This window comes from Populus nigra, chromosome 1 (genome assembly GCF_951802175.1).
Source record: "Populus nigra chromosome 1, ddPopNigr1.1, whole genome shotgun sequence".
Classification (NCBI taxonomy): Eukaryota; Viridiplantae; Streptophyta; class Magnoliopsida; order Malpighiales; family Salicaceae; genus Populus; species Populus nigra.
This window is the reverse complement of record NC_084852.1, coordinates 5,503,739-5,524,353: the sequence shown is the minus strand read 5'-3', so window position 1 is coordinate 5,524,353 and position 20,615 is coordinate 5,503,739. Positions and strand designations below refer to the sequence as shown.

Genomic DNA, 20,615 nt, shown 5'->3' with positions numbered 1-20,615 from the left:
AATAATTCAGTAGGGAAAATTAAGTGAAACATATTTCTGACCCAAATTTATTTGCCATTTTCAGCTGCTTCTCTGCAAGTTCGTAGGGCTTTCTCGTACCACCTGTTGTGATTTATACAAGAAAATAATTAAAATTCACAAGCCACCACCACATCTGTTGGCAAAATACTGTTGTTAAATCAAGTCTTGCCATTTCAGCCTCAAATTTGATATCTTGAAGTTCATGTCAAATTATTAACAGAACTCTAAATGAAGTGTGTTTTGGAATGATGAAATATCATCTAAATGAAGTGTTTAATAAAAACAATCTAAAAGATGAAGTAAAAATCACATTTAAATAAAATATAATGAAAATCCTATAAATAATTACATATTTATTTCTTGATTTTTTTACAGGAAGTTAAGTGTTAGTATAGATATAAAATTTAGGATATAAAATGTAATTTCTAAAAGTATAATAGAAAAATAAAAGCATGATCAATTCTTAGGAAGTTTTTTTTTGTTTTTTTTTGTAATTATGCTTATATTTTGATTTTTACCACCATTATTTTAATTATAATGTTTTAAAATTATTTTGTGTAATTAATTCTTTTCCCTTAATATCATCTTTTAGCATTTAATTTGCTGATAATTGAGTTTCATAATTTTTTCATTTATAATGTTTTTATTCTAATGACTTAGATTACAAGTTCGAAAAATTAATGCGAGTTGATATTTTTATTTGTTTATTTTTTTATTTTATAGTTTGACTTTTTTCTTAAAAAAAATATTAGTTTTGTGATTTTTTTTAATTCTTTTTTATTAAGTTATTTCGATCTTATGACTTGAGCCACAAGTTTTACAATTTAACTACTAATTGGCTCACCTTTTATTGTTCAGGTTATATGTCTATCATACTAACTCGTGTTAATTCAGACATTTTTTGTTTGTTCATTTTTTATCCAACTTTGTACTTCCAAGGTTTTATTTTTTCAAGTTATCATGATTTTTTTTTATATAAAATTTTTATTTATTTACTATTATTACATGTTTTTTTATCGTCTAATTAAAATACATCTTATTAAAACCTGGTTGGACTTATAACTCAAGTAAATTTTTTTTTCTATTTCTTTTTACTTGCTACACCTAGGCCATCGTTGCTTTTTTTAATTTTTAATTTTAATTAATTTTAATTTTTTTAATTGATATTTTTAAATATTTTTTTCTTAAAAAAATATTTATGTTTCAATTATTCTCATCTCCATAATTTTTCATTTTGCTTATTTAGTTTTTTTCCTCAAATAGAAGTTTTAATTTTTTAAAAAATTGTTTTGTATATTTAATTTTTAAAGATATTATTCTAATAAATCTAGATTTTTTTTGTTTTATATAGATAGACTTTAATTTTTAAAATAAAACATTTATTTTTAAATAATATTTATAATATGTACAAACTCTTCTAATTTTTTTTATTTTGTTTCTTTTTAGTACTTTTTAATTTAATAAAAAAATATTAGTAAGAATAAATATCTCATATTACATTGAATATCTTGATGTACTCTATTTCTTGATTTTTTCAGATTTGTTTTAGTGATTGTTAATAATTTTTTTTATCTAATAGTTATTGATTTGTTTAATTTGATGCTTGAATAAACTTTTCAATTTATATTTTAAATTTTTTTATATAAAAATATGTTGAAAAAGTTTACATATTCATTTTTCTTTTTTAAAAAATATGCAACCCACAACTAATCACGGGTCAAATAGCTGTTAGAATTCCAAATAAGTTACATTAGCCTTAAACCAGTCAACTAAAGCAGGTCAACTGTGACAGCAAATCTCCGAAGGGACCACTTGGATATAAACTTTAGGAAGGTGGTGGTATTGAATCCCAGCGCCATATTGACCCATCCTCACAGCAGCTAAGGATGGTGCTGCAACATTCAAAACCACAGAGAATTTAGCTATTTCACTAGCTACCAAATTAAAATTTTCATGAAACATGAGGAAGTGGAGCAGTAGTTCATGCGGGAATTACCTTCCATCAAAGGACATCGCAGTCTGTCTAACTGGAGATTTGGACTGAGCATGAGATAGCCTGAGAGAGAACCACAACTAGTGAATAAATGCATGTGAACACAAGGCATTGATGAAGTACGAGTTTCTTCCACAGCAGAAGAAGATAAACCATAAAAAAAACAAGGACCTTGCTATGAGAACAGGGGGGCTGCTTTGCAGTTCCCAAACATAGATCTTCCCTTCCCTATTCCCTGTCACATAGAATGCAGACAGATCAAGTCTCCACAAGAATTACGCACAACCTTAAATATAAAAAGGAAACAAGGGAATACTAATGTCAGTGAGTTTGGGAAATTATGTTTGCAAAAATCCATGGACAAGAACACCAAAAGCAACCACAAGGCTCTCATTACCTATGGCAGCTGCATTGTAATTGAAATCACAGGAAAATTTGATGAACCAGATATCACATTCTGGAACGGGGTATTTTTGAAGGATGTCGGCAGTACCCTAAATAGAAGATAGATGAATGGCCAAGATTCATGTGGCCCACCAAAATCAGCAAGTGACAAGAAATATTATACAAATTAATAAACAGAGTGGATCAAGAACTCTAAGATGTCTCCGGAAAAAAATATCAATGAAGAAACCCTAACCTCTCCAGGAGACTGTTCCTTCATTTTTGGTTCCCATAGCACAATCTCATTATCAACACTCTGCAATTGTGCAAAACAACTTACAAGGATAAGCATGAATGTCACTGCAAATTCCCAGCAAGGGAAAATGCATAGATCAAGGGTGTCAGATTAGTATTTTTTTAAAAAAAGAATTATGATTCTCAGTTACCGATTCAAGTCTAATTTACCGATTCAAACAATTTTCTCACTACTGCCAGCTTCTCAAATGAAGTTATTGATGGTTGTTTTGAGGATTCAGGTGTATTATCTGCTTGAAGTATTTTCATCTAGGATCCCAAACTATTCACATCTTTCTAGGGGATGGTAAATGAGAGTTGGCATTAGACATAATGCTAAACTCCTCCAATGCTACTGCCAAAAGAAGCAGAATTTGTTGCAGAAATGATAAATTCTATACACAACTTTAAAGAGACTGACAAACAAAACTAGTTCAATAATAGTCGCCCAGGCAAATAGTACAAGGCATCCTTCTCAGTTAATTTTTTTAGATCACAAAACACACTTTCATGAAGCAGTATTCACCTTTGACAGCATAAAATCACCAAGCCACCGATTACAATCAACGTAGTTTGAATGAACTGAAGCTATGAACACCTGAAAGACAAATAGTAACCTCATATGTCAAGGAACATATCCCTCACTCTTATGTTGAAGGTTGAAGGTTGAAGGAAAGGAAAGAAATTTACTGGAAACTGCACATATTTTGTGGGGAACTTTGAAGGACAATCTGTCCATGTAAAAGATTTCTCTACATATGTCCAAAACTCTGCACATAGGTAAATGACACCAAATAAAAAAAAGGAAGAAAAACAATTAAAAAATGACGCTTTTTAATTGAAGCCACCTTTCTCTACAGTAAATGAGGACATTTGAAGCAAGGACTTAAATTTAAAACCTTCTACATTTCAATATATCATTTCATGACCTGTACATTATAGTCTAAGCATCCAGTCAGACTGGACTGGATAAGGCCATTTTTCATACCAATAAAACTGAGTGTTGACAACACCAAATAAGACAGACCATAATAAGTAGCATACCTTTCATTGACCAAATCTTAACGGTGTTGTCCATGCCACAACTAGCAATGCGATATATGTCTGAAGGATGGAAATCCTGCAATAACCACCACAACCCTAATCAGTTTCAACTGAGTTATGAGACAAGGAGTGATGAACTACTGAACACATAATAATATCTTCCTATTGCAGGAGTGGAGGCATAACTCTACATCATCTAAACTTACCACACTCAAAACTTCATTGCGGTGACCACCAGCTCCAGCAAATATCAAAATGCAAATTCCAGTATGAACATTCCACAACCGAACTGATTCATCCTGGTCCAATCAAACATTTGTCAATACGCACAAAAAGAACACATGAAAAAGAAAATGGTTATGTCACTTACTTTGCTTGCAGATATCACAAGTGACGGTTTCAGTGGCTGAGTCCGGATTTCATTTATCGAGTCGCCATGCCCAACAAAACTCTGCATAGTGCACATATATATGTATTTAATGATTGTGTATATTACTCATATAAAAGCAGCTCTAGAAAATTTCAACATCAAATAAACAGACACTAACCACTATAGAATTTTGTTTAATGATTCAGAAAAGAACAATAAAACTGAATTAAGCAGCATGTAAAATGAAAGATGCCAGAATTCTACCCTCTGTTTACAGATTGTGTCATGCCACTTGAGTAAAAAAAAATAGAGAGAAAGAAAGTCTACTTCTTTTGATATAAGCTACTGACTTAAGAAATAAGATACCTTGTGTATCTCTTCATTGCTGGCATTGATGACACGCATAATACCATTGATTCCTCCTGCCACAACAAATGGTGCACCATCAATGTTGCATGCCCAGCTCACCGTATAAAAAGACTCATCCTTCTGATCTACAAAGCACATGGAAATTCCAAATGTTCTTTAAGGAAACAGATTTACATTACTATTCACGAGCTCAGATAATAAAGCTAAAAACAACTGTATTTCCTTACATCTTCATCAACATAAGACTGCAATACTGCTATAACTCCCTCATCAAGACATTGATAAACAGTCACCTGAAGAAACAACAGCTTGTATTACCCAAAAAGCTCAAACAAAAAAATTGAAAACAAAGAAGCATGCATACCACAACTTTATTTAACAATCAAACACATTTCACCAGCACACACCCAACAAAAGATAAAAATATCTAGTGGCCACATACCTTAACTTAACTCTAAGAGTTTTTTTTTTTTTTTAATAGCAATACCAATCAAAGTGCAATACCTTTGAAGCAACACAAATACAATTACACTATCAAATTCCTAAATTTCTCAAATACAATATTCTTTTCCAGAAAAAAAGTCTACAAATCAAGCTTAAAAGAAAGAAAAAACGGCACTTTGATCCAAGAAATCGATTCCTGTAAAGCATAAAAGCATCCATAACAAAGCTACAGTCTTTACACCACCAACCACATAAAAGCTTGACTAAAGCTGTAATCTTCTTTGCATCACAAACCTCGAAAACTCAAAAATCCAAAAACAACCCATAAAAGCAAAACCTTCAAAAACTTAAGAAAACACCCAAAAGAATAAAAATAAACCAGAAGAACAAAAGAGGTTTTTTCCTATAGCATACCCGGTTGCCACCGACAGTGGCAAAGACATTGAAGTAGCGCGAGTCGATGAAGTTAAAAACAACAGCATATAAAGGTCTTTTGCCTTCTTGGAGTCTGTTAGTGAGTCTATACTCTCTCTTCTTTGATGGGGTTAGTGACCCTACTACTGGCTCGCAGCCTAACGCGATTTTTGCCATTTTCGATTCCCCAAAATCGCTTCTTTGAGGGTTTTTTTGGCTTCCAGTTCAGGAACTGGGAGATTTGATTAATCACTAATCAGGCTTGTGATGTTCAGGAAGCTGGGCAGAAGGGTAATGTGTATGAATGACATGTCGTGTCAACCTTTAGTCATGAGGTTCGGGCGACGGGTTGCTTCGTTCATACTAGGTTACTGGCCACGCTGCGACAGCGGCTTGGAGTCTGGACAATTGTTTTTTTAAAAAAATAAAAAATAATATAATTAAATTTTTTGATATTATTATTAAATTTAATATAATAATTTCAAATTAAAATTTTTTAACAAGTTTTTAAATTAAATCACCTGAAAATTATCTTGAAATAAACTTATTAATGAAATAAATTTAAATAACTTTTTTAAAAAAGAGATAAATTTATATTAGTTAACTTGTGTTAGGCTATGAATTTCATTGTGTTAAATTAATTTTTTTATTTTATTATATATTAAAAAATATGAAAATTGATTTATGATTAATTTAATATCAAATAATAAAATTTTAAAAAATAAAAAATATTATTACTCAACAATATCATCTGATGCGTCAGAGTAATAATGTCTGTAATGCGTCAACTAAATGAGCCACAAAACAATTGTATTAAAAAATAATTAAAATAATATACAAATTTAATTCATTATTTAAATGAATAATTAAACTATTTCATAATTTTTTAGTTATATTAATAATTTTATAAATAATAAACTACTTGTCTTATAATCTAGTCCAAATTTTTTATAAAGTAATTTTGGAAAAAAAATATTTAATTTTAAGTAAAACAATGAATCCATAAAATTTAAATCTTTAAATAAATTATAAAAAAGAATACACTAAAACTCAAATTTGTATAGTGCATGTCTTAATAGTTTTTATATTATATTTTTACATTTTACTGAAAAATTAAAGATAGCTTTATCTTAATAACTTTTATACATATAAAAAAATTTCTTTGATAACTTTTTTATAAGAAAAAAATTCGCAATTTTTATTTTTATTTACCTTTCTTACTTTTTTTTCTTGGTTTCTAGTAAGATATTAAGAAGTTACTAAAAATTAATATAAATATATTTATTTATTAAGATGTAATAGAAAATTAAAATTTAATTATAAAAATCAACCTTTTCTTGCTTCTAAAAAAAAACAATTCAATTTTGTTATTTATTAACATATTAAATGAAGGGAAATTTTCATAGTATATTCCATAGTTTTTAGACTCGGCTCGATCCAAGGTTCGAGTTCCGGGTTTTGATTGAGTCACCGGGTCACTTGAGTCAATTATTTAAAAAAAATAATTAAAATAACATCATTTTAATTAAAAAAAATCATTAAATTACAACTGAATTTTTAACCGGATCTTGCCGGATCAATCCTTTAGATGAGAAAGGTCACATCAAATTTTTCTTTTCCTGTTTTTTTTTTTTTTCCAACCGATCCAATTCCAGCCTCAAATTACCCTTTTAAAACTACGGTATATTCCCTCTTTTAGCTCAGATGCTTTTTTTATAAAGAAAAAAAAAACTCTTTAGAAATAAAATGTCATCATAAACCATAATATATGGTGACAAAAATTTACTTATTTAAAGAAAAGTGGAAAAAAAATGTAAAATTACTATTTATCACATTGAGATATTTTGCAAAAATCTTCCTTCATTGCTCATTTCAACAATGGGGACGATCGGCAAGTTACTAATAGCTGGCCTCATCTTCTTCCTTTCACTTAGCTCAAGAGCACTTATGGCTTCCACTCTCCTTCACTACTAAAATCATCTACCAGCCAAACCTCCACAAACCCATCATTATTACCAGTCAAGAAAGATCAAACCCCTCAGTACTTCTCCATAAAATGCACACCATCAAACTCAGCTCCAACAGAACTTGATGATGGCAATTAATCTTCAATTAATCTTCCTCATTCCCAGCTCCACCTTCCACATAAACTCGAACAACTCAGACTACCCTATCGAGAAGCGAAGACGATCTCAAATAATCCGGGAAAGAAAGGCTAAAACAGACCTCGTGAACGGTGAGCCACCAAACTATGAAGTGGGGTGGAAAAGAAGTAAAGAGATAAAGCTAGAGGGGCCAGTAGGGTATGTGATAATGGACTTTGTGGACAAGTTGGTGGGGTTAATGCATAAAGAGTTTGGTTCAACTGCGCTTTTGGTTAAGGCTGGTGAAATAGTGGCAGAGAGAACAAGAGAAGAGGCTGGGGTTTTGACTTTTGAGAGATGAAGAGAAAGCGGAGGTCTCATAAATCTTCTTCTTCTCCTTTAACCAAATATTTTATTTTATATTTTATATTTAAAAAAACTCCACATCTCAAAAAATATATTTTATAGATTCAAATGAATAAATAAAATTTCAGTTATTTTAAGTTTTTATAAAAAATACATGTTCTAACTTCAACTCAAAACCTACAATACAAATCTCAAACCCTTTATTATTATACTAAGCAGCATGTAAAAACCTAAATATTTTATATATATATATATAAATAATAATAAAACAATTAAAATATCAATAAAAAAAATTCATCAATAAAAATTGTTATAAATAATTTTCATTAGTAATTTTTAATAAAAACAACAAAAGAAAAAATTAAAATTTAAAATTTCATCAATATTGTCAAAGTATCAAATTACCTATGAAAATTTTATTGGCGATTTTAAAATGAATTAAAACTCAACCATCTTATCCTCTTCCCAATTCTTCTTCATTTTAAAAGCAGCCCCTTCTCTTCCATTTCATCAATTACAATAATTCTCCTCACAAATTCGGCCACCAACTTGTCAGCACTGATGCAACCTCTCTCTAATAGCATCAACTTTCCTCTCTTAGTTCCATCTCTTCTCAAGTTTCACTCCACCAAATAAATAAACTCACTTATTTATATTTTAAATTAATTTATTAAAATTTATTTTGTATAATAACTTAAAACGTCAATAATAACAAAATATAAAAAACTAGAAAAATTAAAAAATAGATATAAACCAAAATATTTGATCATGCAAAATGAGATATTTATTTGTTTGTGTCTATAAATTTACTTATAAAAATCAATAAAAAATAATAGAAACAAAAACAAATATGAAACTGAAAATATTATCCATGACCAAACATATAAGAAATATTATTTAAGAATAAATATTATTTATATAAAATAAAGCTCACCTTTATAAAATAAAAAGAATTATTCAAAAATTAAATACAAAAAAATCATTTTAAAAAAAGTTTTATTCCAAAAAGATTTGCAAAACCCATGAACTAGACCATGAGAGTACCAAAATAAACTGATAGAGATGAAATTGAAGATAACCATAAAATTAATTTTTAAAAAAGTAATGTTGAATGTTAAAATCATAAAATTTTTTGAGAAAAACAGATCCCAAACTACATGAATTTGTCAAACTTGTTACTCATGTCAATATATGAAACAACTCAATAAATTGTTAAATCTAGACTCTAGAGACAAAACCATATTTGTACTATGCAAAAAAAAAAAGAAGGAAAATACTAACATACCTTTAAACAACCTTTTAATGATTAATGGACCAATTGTAAAGACTAAAATACCCTCAATACCATTACACTTTTTTTCAACTTGGGGATAAAAATGGTAATTTCATTATAGCAATCCATAGTAAACTGTGTTTATCACTACAGTAAAAAACCCACACAATTTAGAATTTTTTATTAATGGACCAATTGTAAAGATCAAAACGTTCTTAATATCATTACATTTTTTTTCAATTTAGGGGAAAATAGTAATTTTATTGTAGTAATCCTCAATAAACCGTGTCTACTATACAATGAAAAACCCACATAATTTAGAGTTTTTGTTAATTGGCAAGCTATATCGACTATAAAGGAAACTTTAATTTATTTTATTAAGAAATTAGATTGATGACAAATGTTATGCCACAAGTTGGATCAAAAAGTTTTTAACATAAAAAAATAAAGCTCAGGCACTATTAGCATGTTTTCTAGAAGCAAGAAAAAATAGCAATTTGAGTTTATTTGGGTTTAATTAATTTGTTTTATTTAATTATATGATAATAAAGATAGACTATTATGATAAACAAATCAAATTAAACAAAAAAAAAACTAATCATGATGGCCTGCACAAAAAAAACACATACCAATATTGTGAAAAGATTTATGTAATCTTACTTGATAATAAAATAAAAATTAAATGGAATTTAAAAAGATAGTATCTAAAATATATTTTTAATTAATTTAAGAATAAAAAATATCAAATACGAGACTTGAATCATAAGAAAATGTTGAAGGATAAAATTAAAAAAATATTTAATTTAAAAAAAGACAAAAAAACCCTAATCAACCTTTCTTAACTTACTAAATACGAGATCCAAGTCATAAGAACGAGATATATATATATATATATATATATATATATATATATATATATATATATATATATATATATATTTTTTTTTTTATTTGAGGAAACCCCACCTCCTAGAAAGTGTATTTTATAGGCCCAGATAAATAAGTAAAACCCTAACTGTCCCATACTCTTACAAGAAATAGTTCGCCATTGGCTGCCTACACCAAAAACAAAAAAAAAAAAAAACCAAAAAGCATGTTTTGACTTCACCCGAAGCTAAGGGTCGCAAAGATGCTAAAGGGCAAGGGGTAAAATTATGCCTTGCATGCGTATTAATGCTCACTTTTGTTTGTTTATTTGTCATTTTCCATGTACTGATTACTAACTCTATTAAATCCTCAATTTATAGCTCCCCAAGCTCAAATCTAATATCTGAGATTCCTCTTGGTACAAAAGGGAGTTCTCTTGATCCCAGGTGCTATGTTATTCATAACTCATAATTGCAGACAAGTGATGGTTCCTTCAGGGAACTTCACCCTAGATTCTGCGTTCTTATATTGCTAGCTGGCAAGCAAGTCTTACAGTCACTGCTTCCATATTTCATGTCCAAGATCAGAAAACAAAGCTTGCCCAAGGTAAGGTTTACTGAAAAAGCATTTAAAGACTTGATTCACTGCCATTTCTCCCAATCGTAAAACAGACAAGGAGCCCAAAGTTCTTTCCCGAACATGGAGCTCTGCTCAATACAGTGCAAAATCCGTTTCTTTAACTTGAGGCGTGGCCTTTAACATGTCTTCTTTATTAATAACTATTGCAAAGAATATATGAATGAATGATCTGATACAAGAGCCTTGATTTGTTTTCTTTCAAATACCCATCAAAATTGTAACCTATCTTATTAAGAACTCCTTTTCCTTCTTCCTTCTTCCCTGATTCTTATCTTTTCTCCCTTTATAGAAGTGTGCCCAATATAAGTTCTTTGACATTCTTGGATTACAATGCGAACATGGGGATCATCTTTTGGAATTTTATTTAGCATAACCTTTGCAGATACGTGGCCTCCAGAAGCCAAAAGGGCCTGGTACATCCTACAAAGCATGAAAGGGAAAAACCCCATATAAGGCCAAGAGTTTGAATCTAAACATTTCCGTCTTACCGAAGCCTAGAACTAACAAATGGGACACGAATCAAATACCTTAAATAACTCGTAACATTGTAAGGAAGCCCAGCTGCCTGATATTCTTTCCAAACCAAGAGAGAATTACCCAAATCCTTGGCATTAACACAAGCAGTAAGGAGAAAATCAAGACATTTTCGTGAAGGTGAAGCACCGAGCTCATCCTTGATGGCTTGAAGCAAGTCCATGCCTATCTGCACATCTGCAGGCTCTGTCTCAGCAACTTCTGAGAAAACCTACAAAATAATGATAGTCAAACCAGAGTAGATTTCATTATGTCAGAACAGTAAAATCTTGTAACTTAGCTCCATAAGTCCATAGGTTTACATAACGCATTACAAATTACAGATCAGAAACAAAAACAAAGGTGGTCTAGGGACAGCCAAAAGCAAACCTCATCAAACAGAACTTCCATTGCCAATTCATCATCAGAGAACCTATCTTTGAGTTGCTTGAGCAAATCCACAGCAGACCTAATTTAAAATATAATGACCTTATTAAGCAAAACCCAAGAAAAAAACAAAAGCAATTGGTCAAGCAGATAGATCATTCAAGAAAGTGAAAGCATAATGTTAGTTTACCTTAAATCCTTATTGCGAATACAATATAGGATAACTCTGAAACAGCCATCCACCCAATAATTATGATCATCCAATTCTTCCAGTAGTTTAAGCAGTCTGCTTTGTTCTCCTTCAGAATCAACGTGCTCCTAAACAAGTAGAATCTTAGAGAGAATCTCATTTTTGTCCACAACAAGGGGCATAAAGCATGTATACACAAAAACCTTACTATAAGGCTTATGACAGCTTTGGGTTCCAGATTGGATCCAGCTTGCTTCATTTCTTCATACAAATTAAGGGCATCAGTCATTTGTCCATGTGAAGCAAGAGCTGAGACGAGCACACTTCTAATTTCGTTTAAGTGTTTAATTGGAAACTCTTTGTCTAGGAGTACCTACCACATTGAATTGGACATGTTAAATAACCATAGACAACATATATTATTTGAATCATAAAGACTGCTTAGTGATATGGGTACCTTAAAAAACAAAATTATCTAAATAGGGAGGAAACAGATTAATACTGGGTTTTCCCCCTTTGATACAAGAAGAAATTTTTTTTAGAAGAAATAGAGGACGGGATCACAAAAGGAAAGATGGGCATCCTCTAAAAGAAAATAAGAAACTAGAAAATCATAACAAAAGAGCTTTTGTGAGCTTGATGAATGTCAGCTAGAGAGGTTCCTGTCAAAGAAGCCATAGGATTGGCAGGGGAATGACAGGGCGGTGGAAGAAGAAGCGTTCACAAAAAAATTATGTACAATTCAAAGGATAGAAAGTGATGAAATTATATTGAAAATATGTGGTGGTTGAGGGAATCTACACACGGCTTACCTGTTTGGCCTTCTCAAATTGCCCACATGTTGCGTATGCATTAATAAGCGCCATAAAAATTTGCTTTGATACTTGAATTCCAGCAACCTTCATTTCTTCATAATACTGAAAGAAAATAACCAGATGGCAATCCACAATGTGTTGTGTTTGAGATGTATTGACACTGCACTCTTTTTATTTAAAAGTATGCAAGTCGACAAGTACACAAGAATATTAGCTTGTACTCCTTTCATACAGAAAGGGAAACATGACCCCTTGACTAAAATGCAAGTCTCAAACTACCTTGATAATTTCCTCTTCATTGTTGCAGTTGCTTATCAAATAACTATAAGATGACGAATCTGGTTTCACATCTGCGAGTTTCATTTGCTTGAGAACCATTAACGCGCCCCTAATGTTTTTCTGAAGATCATTTGGCATAAGAGGAAGACAGTAAAAAAGCATGTGGTTAAGAAGAATAACAAAATCTAGAGTGTAACATAAGAAGTTTTGTGCTAGTTAAATATCATATCTGTAGCATCAACGTATATAGGAGAAGCAACTCAATATTGTAGGAAAATGTTCGAGCTAACAAATAAAGAAAAGTTTACACAATCATAATATTCATGTGATTACAAATCAGACCCATAACTACAGGGTAAAGAAAAATATCTGAAATGGTACTAGAGATGAATAAAAGTCCCTGTCCCACCAAAGTGACATTACTACATGAATCCTTATTTTGCATACAATCAATTAGTTTTCCTTTGTGAATGAATAAATTTACTGGAAAAAAGTAAATAAACTATGCAGTCCTAAACATATCTAGCAACTAATCCCTAGCTTCTTCAGGAATCTGTAGTAAGGTCATTACATCCCATAAAGCTTGGGACATGAAGAAATAAAATGGTATAAAAAGAAACTCTCTTTCCTTGGCAGTACCTTGAGCTACATCACCCTCTACCTTCAATCTATATTTTTGTGTTTGTGTCTCCCTTGCCTCAAATCCAGTCACTCAAAAGCACCGCATATCATTAACCACCTTCACCTCCCCCCAATAGGTGCAACCTCTACCTCATTTTGCACAACATGTCCATCCCTCTCCCCTCTCTCTCAAGTGTTGTAAAAGTAGGCAACTAGCAGTTATCCCATGTACAGGTCAAAACTATATAAAGTATACTTGCAGAAAATGTAACATCCATATTAACTGGCATTATGAGGTACCAAATAAAACAAAGCTGCAGAAAATGTCACAAGTTGTGCAACGAGTCAAAACCAACTTGCAGTAAAAAAATATAAAAAAACACATGAGATAGAGCAGGAAGAATATCTTGAGATGTTAAGTTACCTCTCGAAAATATCCACCCATTATAGCATTATACATGCTGGCCGTTGGTGCCAAATTCAATTTCTTCAAATCATCGAGCAGATCATATGCACCTTCAAACTGCATTGAATAGGAAGAGATGGAGAAAAATAAATAACCATTGCACATGGGAATATCATTTTGCAAAAGATAGCATAGGAAATGAAAATAAAATTAAGTGCACAGCCCAGCAGATATACATGCAGAGAGCAAGCAACAAAGAGAGCCACTAGCAACTTACATCTTTCATTTTCACACTTAAACTTATCATGCTCCTAAATGTCTCATTATTTGGTGTCAAGTCCAGGTGATAAATCAATGAATAGATTCGCCGAACCTAAACATCAAACAAGGTGAGAAAAGATAGGCATGAAAAAACAATTCAGAGCAATAGATAATATAGTAGAATAAAGCCGAAAATAATTTAAACAGCAAATATGATTCATGGGAAGTGAATTGCAAAGAAGACACATAATGTTATTTTGTAAGCGCATCTGCAGCTATTAAGAAATACAGGTTAGCATCAGTGAAACTCAGTAACATAATCAAACTTGAGTTCAAAGGTCAATTCTGGTGGCCTCAGGTGAGGTAAGATCACACTATGAGACATGGACTAGTGTATCCAAATGACCAATATAATATATATATAATGCCAAGATATGTAGAGTCAACAAAACATACCAAATTAAAATCAAAGCTCTCCTCACTAGCATTCAATATTGAATGTATTGTGTTTATGGATATGGTTAAACCCTCTTTACACATTTGGTCTACTATATCAAGAGCAAGATGCACCTGCATTAAGATGAACAGATATAGATCAATTTTATATATGGAAATAGATATTATTTTATAAGTTTGATGTGGGTTCTTAAGCAGTTAAGTCCCTGAACAAGAAGAGAATTCCCATTTTAAACTTTTCAAATGAATAGCAACCTGAAGAAGGTAGGACCTTGAATATCTGTTTCCCTTTTAGTAAAAAAGATCAGGCCATACCTTAAGTAAATTACAATTGTATACAACGAGCTTCTCATATGAAGTTGAAGAAGGACTCATCTTCATTATCGTGTGCAAGGTTTTGAATTTTGAAACAACATCCTCAACCTACAACAGGCAACATCACATTCATCGTGTTTAAAAGCCAATTTAAAATCTCATGCATAAAGACATTGAAATGGATTTTCCATAGTGCAAACACTTCAAATATCTGAGTTCATATGTATTTGTTACAGAATTTAAGACAGAGTTACAGAACAGTCAATATGGTAATTTTGGCCGTTAACATATCCAACTACTGTCAAGGTATTGCAAACAAGAGAAATCAACACCATGCCCTATGAAAAGAGAAGTGAAAAGTAAGGACAAAGGAGTGATGTTGTGATGAAAAAACAGCCACTTGTGATTGACAAATTGCACATACTGATAGCCACAGTGACAGATAACATTAAAACAGTTGATATGGCATAATCCAGATGAGGAGCTCTAATATATAGCACCAGTCTGAATGACATAAAGTGTCAATAAATCTTGACATTTTCATGCTTGCCCAGGTACCAATCTTGCATCCCATTCAATGACTACTAATGCCCTCCTATCAATTAAACAGAAGAAAAAATTTAGTCAAAAGTGACTCTCAAAATAGATCTCCTTGAAACTAGATTAGGTCCTATTATGTAATAAGTAGTTAATCAGACAATTTTTACCAGTTCCACAGCTTACATTCTGAATCACTTTCTGATAAGCACAGCAAAGCCATTTTTACCAAACTTGCAGTTACCATAAGCGAATTATTTTCATACTCATTAGTTTCCCAATTCATGATCAAACTAAAAGCAAAGTTGGCTCACCACCACCACCTTATTAACCCAAATAGACAGTAAATAATTAAGCGTATAGAAAATAAAAATCTTGAAACATCACAATACCACTAGTATGCTAATGAATCAATCACAAGCAGCTTACTATTGGACACTAATTATAAATGCAAACAACATTCAAGTTCCCCTCAAGTTTATTCAGAATGAGCTTGTTTCAAAGAAGCAAACTGCATCTTAAGCAGTTGTGCCTCATAGAATCATGGCCTTGAGGACATTACCAGCAGCATTCATGAGAAGTTCCTCACCACTAAATTTGGGATGCTAGTAGCATAACTAAAGATGAGAGTTGAGATATCCTCTGCTCCATAATCTGCACTTTATCATAGTAATACATTACAATGCATATAAGATGAAGGTGTCAAGAAGAAATGCATGTTTTGTCTTCATCCGATCTCATACATTCTCAGTCTCTTTCAGATACCAGAACTAGAGTCTGGTTTAAGGTCTTCATTTAAAAGGGAAAAAAAGAAAGTGAAAAAGATCCTCTAGAGATCCTGTATCAGAGGGTTGTGAATTAAAAGTATGGGTTCTACAATGTGGTCATTGGAGGCAATCCAATTGAATTAATTTCTTAGAAGTGATACATTTTCAAAGAAGCTAGTATGGAAAATGTAGCTATGAAATGATAATTTGAAAAATGACATCTTAGAAAAAGTTCAAGATGCCAACACCTTTTATTTGATATAGAAAAGCAAATCAGTTTCCAGCTATCAGTAGCTATTCATGACCTTCAATAAATAATCAGTACAGCATTCTCGATTTCAAATAAATAATAGAATAAGTAACATACCACAACTTTTGAGCACCAAAAGGAACTTCTTTGCAAAGGACTCCAATGATAGCCTCCCTAAGGATTTAAAGATACTGGCTAAATGGTCCAATGATGAAAATTTTGTTATATCCATAGTCTCTAAGAGCTGCAACAGGTAATTCTTCTGGTCACTTTCACAAAGCGCCAGCAAATAATTTTCTGCAACAGGAATAAGATCATGTAGTTATCACTAATGCCCAATGCACAAAAGTTGATTGTGTCATAAAGGGCTCAAGAGAACATGATTTGACAATTTTTTTTCCAGACACTCAACATGCTGATTGAAAACATATATGTCAGATAATAGTTATTTTCTAAGGTAGACCAACACAAAAGGCACATACCTCGTAAACTGATATTATTGTCCCCATCATCAATACAAATATAATTGCAAAGTTCCTGAATCTTCTCTTCATCACTGACACCAATATATAACAGCATATCGTAGTAACCTAATCGTGCATTTTTTCTAGGATTTGTATCTTTGATAATGTCAGAGAAAAAATGGAATTCTTCCACCATACCCTTATCAATTAAGAGTATAAGAAATGGACCATAAGTTTCCTCTTCTATCGAGAAACCCTGCTCCTTCATTGATTTAAAAAGTTGAAGAACTGCAGAAATATGTTTCATTGCAACACTCTCATCATCAGTTTCCCTGCATTGCTCGATGTACTTCTTCATCAATGCATTGAACTCTTTCAAACCTGTTTCCCTTCCCAATTTTCCAAATACCTCCATCGCATTATCTGTCCCCAGCTTGTCGGCACATGTATCAACAATTCGGTTAATATGATTGACCTGACTATATGTGAAAACCCATTTTTGTTTCCTTTCACGGGACACGTCTTTTCGCAGCATCCCTATATTGTTATTCTTCAATCTTGAAAGCCATGGTATCTCCAAAGCTTTTTTTACAAGCTCCTCATCTTCTGCTTCTTCGGAATCTGGTGCGTTAATTTTCACACCATCTACCAAAAAAAATGAAAAAAAAATGAAAAACACCAATTTGCAAAAAATAATCAAAACCCATCTAACAAAATAATAATAATAATAATAATAACACAGAAACAACCAATTTGCAAAAAAATAATGATGATGAAACCCCATTTCTTGAATGAACTCAGATATCCATACTAGAACTCTAACAACTTAAATACTCTATTAATTTTCTTTTCTTGGCAATTGAAATGAAACAATAACATTACATTAAACAAACCAATTATTTAACATCTAATTTTTCTTTCTTTTGGCTACTAAAAATTGCACCCCCACCCTGTTTCTGATTAACGTAGTAAAAAAATAAAAAACACATACCATTTATAATCTTTGTTATGTCCTGCATTGTCGGGTTTGCTACTGACTCCTCTGCATTAATCACACAAACCAAAACATTAAAATAAAATGTAACAAAAATTCTCATTTGTTAAAAAAGAACAAAAAAAAGTACCATAATCGGAGTCTTCTAATTTGAGAGCATGAGGGCTAGAATTAACTGCAGGTGACGGAGGAGGTTGAGGTTTAACTTTAGCTTTAGGTTGTTTTTCGGACTCAGAGGAAGTTTTTGGTTTGGGGGGTTTTTTAGAGTGTGTTTTGGATTCGAGATTGGTGATGAAGCTTTCGCGAGTTCTGTCACCAGCGGAGGCGGTGGAGGTATTGGTGGTTTTGAAGGCGGCACGGAAGAGATTACTTAGGCTGTTGGGTTTGGGCATGGCATTTGGTGGGGGTGGATGATTAAGCAGCAGTGGCTTTGTCTTCGAAATGACAAGATCTGAGGACTGACGAGGGTTTTAGGCTTTCTGTTTCCGTAACCTCAAAAACCCTTTCTTGCCATCTCGAAATGACAAGATGTAAGCGAGCTCAGAAAATTATTTTCTCCATGTGAATTACTTGTATATGGCTTGATAAAAAAAAAAAAAATGTAAACTTTGTGTATACTATTTCTATTAAATTCCTAAAGAGAGAGAGAGATTTCTTTTGAGAAATATATATAGAAACACACTTTTTATTTAATTCTCATAAGTGACCGTATTTTTTTAGATTTTTATTTTTAAAAAATTTAAATTAATATTTTCAAGTATTTTTTTATTATTTTAACATGGTTTGGTAAAAAATAAAAAAAATATTTTAATATATTTTTAAATAATATTGTTTTTTAAAAACAACATTTATTACAAACTTATTCAAGGAGAAATTCAGGAACTTCTTAAGGCATATTACAAGTGCGAAAGCTGCTGTAAATACTGCTACCATTGCTATTAGTGTTCCTCCAAATGCTTTCATTTCTGGCTCTTAGATCCATTATCTGCTTGATTTATGAGCCATTGTAGTTCTGCTATTTCCAGGACACCCCTGACCACGCTTACTTTTCTACTAAGAACGGAAAAAATGAAGAACACTCCTGCCATTTAGGTCCAGAAGCTCTCCAGAATCTGGGCAGCAGTGAATAATTCTTTCTATTGCATTGGCATGGCCATTCTTGGCTGCAATATGAAGGGGTGAATGGCCATTTTTATTCAATACATACGCATTACAGGTATCAAATTCCAGCAGTCTTTCAGCCGCCTTGTGATCTCCAAGGGATGCAACCTGATAGAGCCGTCTCAGGAGGATTTCCATGATACCTGACATCACATGGAAGATGAATTATGAAACTACAACTGCACAAAAGCTTGATTTCTACTTAGTATGAGTCATTTGAAGCCTTGATCACAGCTAGCAGGTTGCATCAGAACCCAAAGAATGGCAAAGGATTTAAAAGATAGAATTGAATGTGATAAATTAAAAGAAAGAATTTTCCAAGCACGTACGGGACACTACCTGAATGTGTCTCCATCACAGAAGCATGCAAAGCAGTTTTCCCCCCTGATCCCCATGAGCTGAAGATGGAGTTGATATCAGAATCTGATTCTAAACATCCCTCTTCCCTTCTCTAGCAGCAAGAAATAACGGAGGCTCGCCAGCATGATTTTCATAACAAGCCAACTTAGGATCAAACCTTATCAACAACTGCACAACACTCACATTTCCATTCCTAACAGCCTCTTGTATCGCTCTCTTTATTTCCCAGCCTCATGTCAAACTTGCCAGTTTTTCCATTTCAGTGCCTATCCTTTATGCTGATAAAATTCAGTACATATTTTTACGTGCTTCTAGATATCACCAGTTTGCTGGGGCTTTAAAGATCAAGAGTTGGCTGCCAAAACAAGGTCTTAGAAGATTAATGGAGCAGACAGTACCAGATTAAAAGCCATCTTGTCTGTCAATCAGTGTATAGGTCTGCCATTAAAGTTGGGATTAGCACAATGAAGTCTTTCGGTCCCTGCATAGCAAATTTAGTCGACGCCAACTGGTATAGAACAATTAGATGATCAGTACTGAGGACCAATACTCTTTGCCTTCAAGCACAGAGGTTTCTATGCTAGGAGAGCTGTAACTTTTTATCTCCTATTCCATTAGGTACATGCCTTCTTCTTCTTCTTCTTCTTCTTCTTCTTCTTCTTCTTCTCTTGTTGTTGTTGAAGATACTACGGTTCCCTTAACTTTCATTATGGTCGTCATTCGCATATTCAATGATGCGTCCTCTCCTCTGGCTTTATCCTCCTTTTGAAAGTTCTTGCTTCAGTTCATTTCAGGGCACTACATTCATGTTTGCAGCAAGCTTTGCCCTGGGATACTGATAATGAAACAAGAAAGTGACAATATCAAGTGTGTGATGACATAAATGTTATAGGTTGTAAATGGACGCAGCTATAAATTCTAGTCATCTAGCATCTAGTTATCAGGTTATTAAACTATATCTCCACATTTTCATGATTCCTCCTTGTTTACATAGATTCTCACAGCTAGATAGATAATATTTTTTTAATCTATATTTTTTATTGTATAATTAAGTAAAAAATAGATAGTCATCCTTACAACTATAGTTTGACATTTAAATAAAAGCCCCAAGAAGTGCTCAAGCTCAGTTTTATGCTCCTTGGCCAATAAGGGTGTGATTGCATAAAATTATGTAAATGTACTGATTGTGAGTCGGGCAAATAGACAGTCATAAAAATGTCAGATATTGGCATGCCACATTGCCGCTTACAAGTCTCTGCAGAATGCTGTGGAGTTTA

General features: G+C 32.2%; 2 protein-coding genes across 2 annotated transcripts; both read right to left on the bottom strand.

Moving 5' to 3' along the window:
- Window positions 1-1,672: 1,672 nt before the first annotated feature.
- Window positions 1,673-5,673, bottom strand: LOC133695239 (polycomb group protein FIE1). Its single transcript, XM_062117139.1, has 13 exons — window positions 5,334-5,673; window positions 4,703-4,768; window positions 4,473-4,595; window positions 4,107-4,187; window positions 3,943-4,035; window positions 3,737-3,812; window positions 3,383-3,462; window positions 3,219-3,290; window positions 2,655-2,714; window positions 2,412-2,508; window positions 2,186-2,249; window positions 2,018-2,077; window positions 1,673-1,913 (listed from the first exon to the last, which is right to left on the bottom strand). The coding sequence occupies exons 1-13, from the start codon at window positions 5,508-5,510 to the stop codon at window positions 1,847-1,849; spliced, it is 1,116 nt and encodes a 371-aa protein (XP_061973123.1). The 5' UTR covers window positions 5,511-5,673; the 3' UTR covers window positions 1,673-1,846.
- A 4,981-nt stretch (window positions 5,674-10,654) lies between these two features.
- LOC133690134 (pentatricopeptide repeat-containing protein At4g04790, mitochondrial-like) lies at window positions 10,655-18,435 on the bottom strand. Its single transcript, XM_062110336.1, has 16 exons — window positions 17,948-18,435; window positions 17,815-17,865; window positions 16,842-17,468; window positions 16,477-16,656; window positions 15,932-15,996; window positions 14,806-14,913; window positions 14,491-14,604; window positions 14,051-14,146; window positions 13,792-13,890; window positions 12,747-12,866; window positions 12,465-12,569; window positions 11,861-12,025; window positions 11,653-11,780; window positions 11,466-11,544; window positions 11,090-11,307; window positions 10,655-10,982 (listed from the first exon to the last, which is right to left on the bottom strand). The coding sequence occupies exons 1-16, from the start codon at window positions 18,207-18,209 to the stop codon at window positions 10,793-10,795; spliced, it is 2,607 nt and encodes an 868-aa protein (XP_061966320.1). The 5' UTR covers window positions 18,210-18,435; the 3' UTR covers window positions 10,655-10,792.
- Between the last annotated feature and the right edge of the window lie 2,180 nt (window positions 18,436-20,615).

What these genes read in the sequence shown, in the direction of transcription:
- LOC133695239 (XM_062117139.1), bottom strand. Translation starts at nt 5,510, where the DNA reads ATGGCAAAAATCGCGTTAGGCTGCGAGCCAGTAGTAGGGTCACTAACC. An exon ending in GTGATTTTATGCTGTCAAAG is followed by an intron (nt 2,715 to 3,218) that starts GTGAATACTGCT and finishes GCACAATTGCAG; the next exon opens with AGTGTTGATAATGAGATTGT. An exon ending in AGGAACAGTCTCCTGGAGAG is followed by an intron (nt 2,509 to 2,654) that starts GTTAGGGTTTCT and finishes TCTTCTATTTAG; the next exon opens with GGTACTGCCGACATCCTTCA.
- LOC133690134 (XM_062110336.1), bottom strand. Translation starts at nt 18,209, where the DNA reads ATGCCCAAACCCAACAGCCTAAGTAATCTCTTCCGTGCCGCCTTCAAA. An exon ending in AAGCTGTCATAAGCCTTATA is followed by an intron (nt 11,781 to 11,860) that starts GTAAGGTTTTTG and finishes CTACTTGTTTAG; the next exon opens with GAGCACGTTGATTCTGAAGG. An exon ending in TGGAAGTTCTGTTTGATGAG is followed by an intron (nt 11,308 to 11,465) that starts GTTTGCTTTTGG and finishes ATTATTTTGTAG; the next exon opens with GTTTTCTCAGAAGTTGCTGA.